Source organism: Sphaeroforma arctica (genome assembly GCF_001186125.1).
Source record: "Sphaeroforma arctica JP610 unplaced genomic scaffold supercont1.9012, whole genome shotgun sequence".
In the NCBI taxonomy this organism is placed as follows: domain Eukaryota; class Ichthyosporea; order Ichthyophonida; genus Sphaeroforma; species Sphaeroforma arctica.
The window spans coordinates 122-1,144 of record NW_014031546.1 but is presented as its reverse complement, the minus strand read 5'-3'; the positions used below and the strand labels follow the sequence as shown (position 1 = coordinate 1,144).

The window sequence follows — 1,023 nt, the reverse complement described above, 5'->3', positions numbered from 1 at the left end:
GTGTGTGTGTGTGTGTGTGTGTGTGTGTGTGTTGTGTGTGTGTGTGTGTGTGTATGTGTGTGTGTGTGTGTGTGTGTGTGTGTATAGGTGTGCGTGTGTATGCGTGTGTGTATATATCCCATCACGACGAATCTATGGCATGCACCCTCCCCCCGTGCAGACATACGTAGCCCCTGAGTTGTCTCTGAGGTTGACGTTGCCTGCTATCCATGAGGTGGGGTTGGTTGTGGTGCTGCGCACAAGTGATGTGGGTAGTACATCGTGGCACTCAGTGATGTTGTTTTCGCCTTCGCATTTGTTTCTGTAGCGGTCGCATGAGCACAGCAGAAGCTCTTCGGTGGTCTGGTTGCACTTGAGGCGGTTGCCCATGTCCATGTTGCTGCATTCAGGGTACTCAGTCTGGGTTTAGAGTTTTTGTGCACGGGTTTCAGGGTTTTAAGGTTTAGGGTTGTTGGAATAAGCTGTGCATGTAGCATGTCTCATGATTTTTAGGGTTTAGGGTTTAGTATGGATGTCGAAATCCATGTACATGTATAGGTCAATGGACGTATACAACGTACCTGTGCATGTATGTGGTCGAGTGTATCTGAAGCATCACTGCGGCATGTCTATGCGAATGTATATGTGTATACCTACATGCATGAGTGTATGTGTATGCATGTACCTGTGTATATGTACAACCACTGCAGCATGTCTATGCGTATGTATATGTGTATATCTACATGCGTGAGTGTATGTGTATGCATGTACCTGTGTATATGTAAAACCACTTCAGCATGTCTATGCGAATGTATATGTGTAAGTCTACAAGTGTGAGTGTGCGTTTATGTGGCCATGTGTATCTGTAAAACCCCTGCAGCAAGTCTATGTGAATATATACTTGTATGCAGACATACGTGAGTGTGTGTGTGTGCACGTACAAACACACATGCGTCAACGCGTTGATATTTGTTTAAAAGGCACTTCTCAAAGCCACAGAATAGATTCACTGGTTGTGTCATCAGATCAATGACACCACTGGAG

At 45.5% G+C, this 1,023-nt stretch overlaps 1 protein-coding gene across 1 annotated transcript; it reads right to left on the bottom strand.

Annotated features, from left to right (window-relative positions):
• Positions 1 to 166: 166 nt before the first annotated feature.
• SARC_16836 (hypothetical protein) lies at positions 167 to 375 on the bottom strand (the record flags this gene model as incomplete). Its single annotated transcript, XM_014289061.1, has 1 exon — positions 167 to 375. A coding segment is annotated over one exon (209 nt), but the record flags the coding sequence as incomplete, so codon positions are not given.
• Positions 376 to 1,023: the final 648 nt, after the last annotated feature.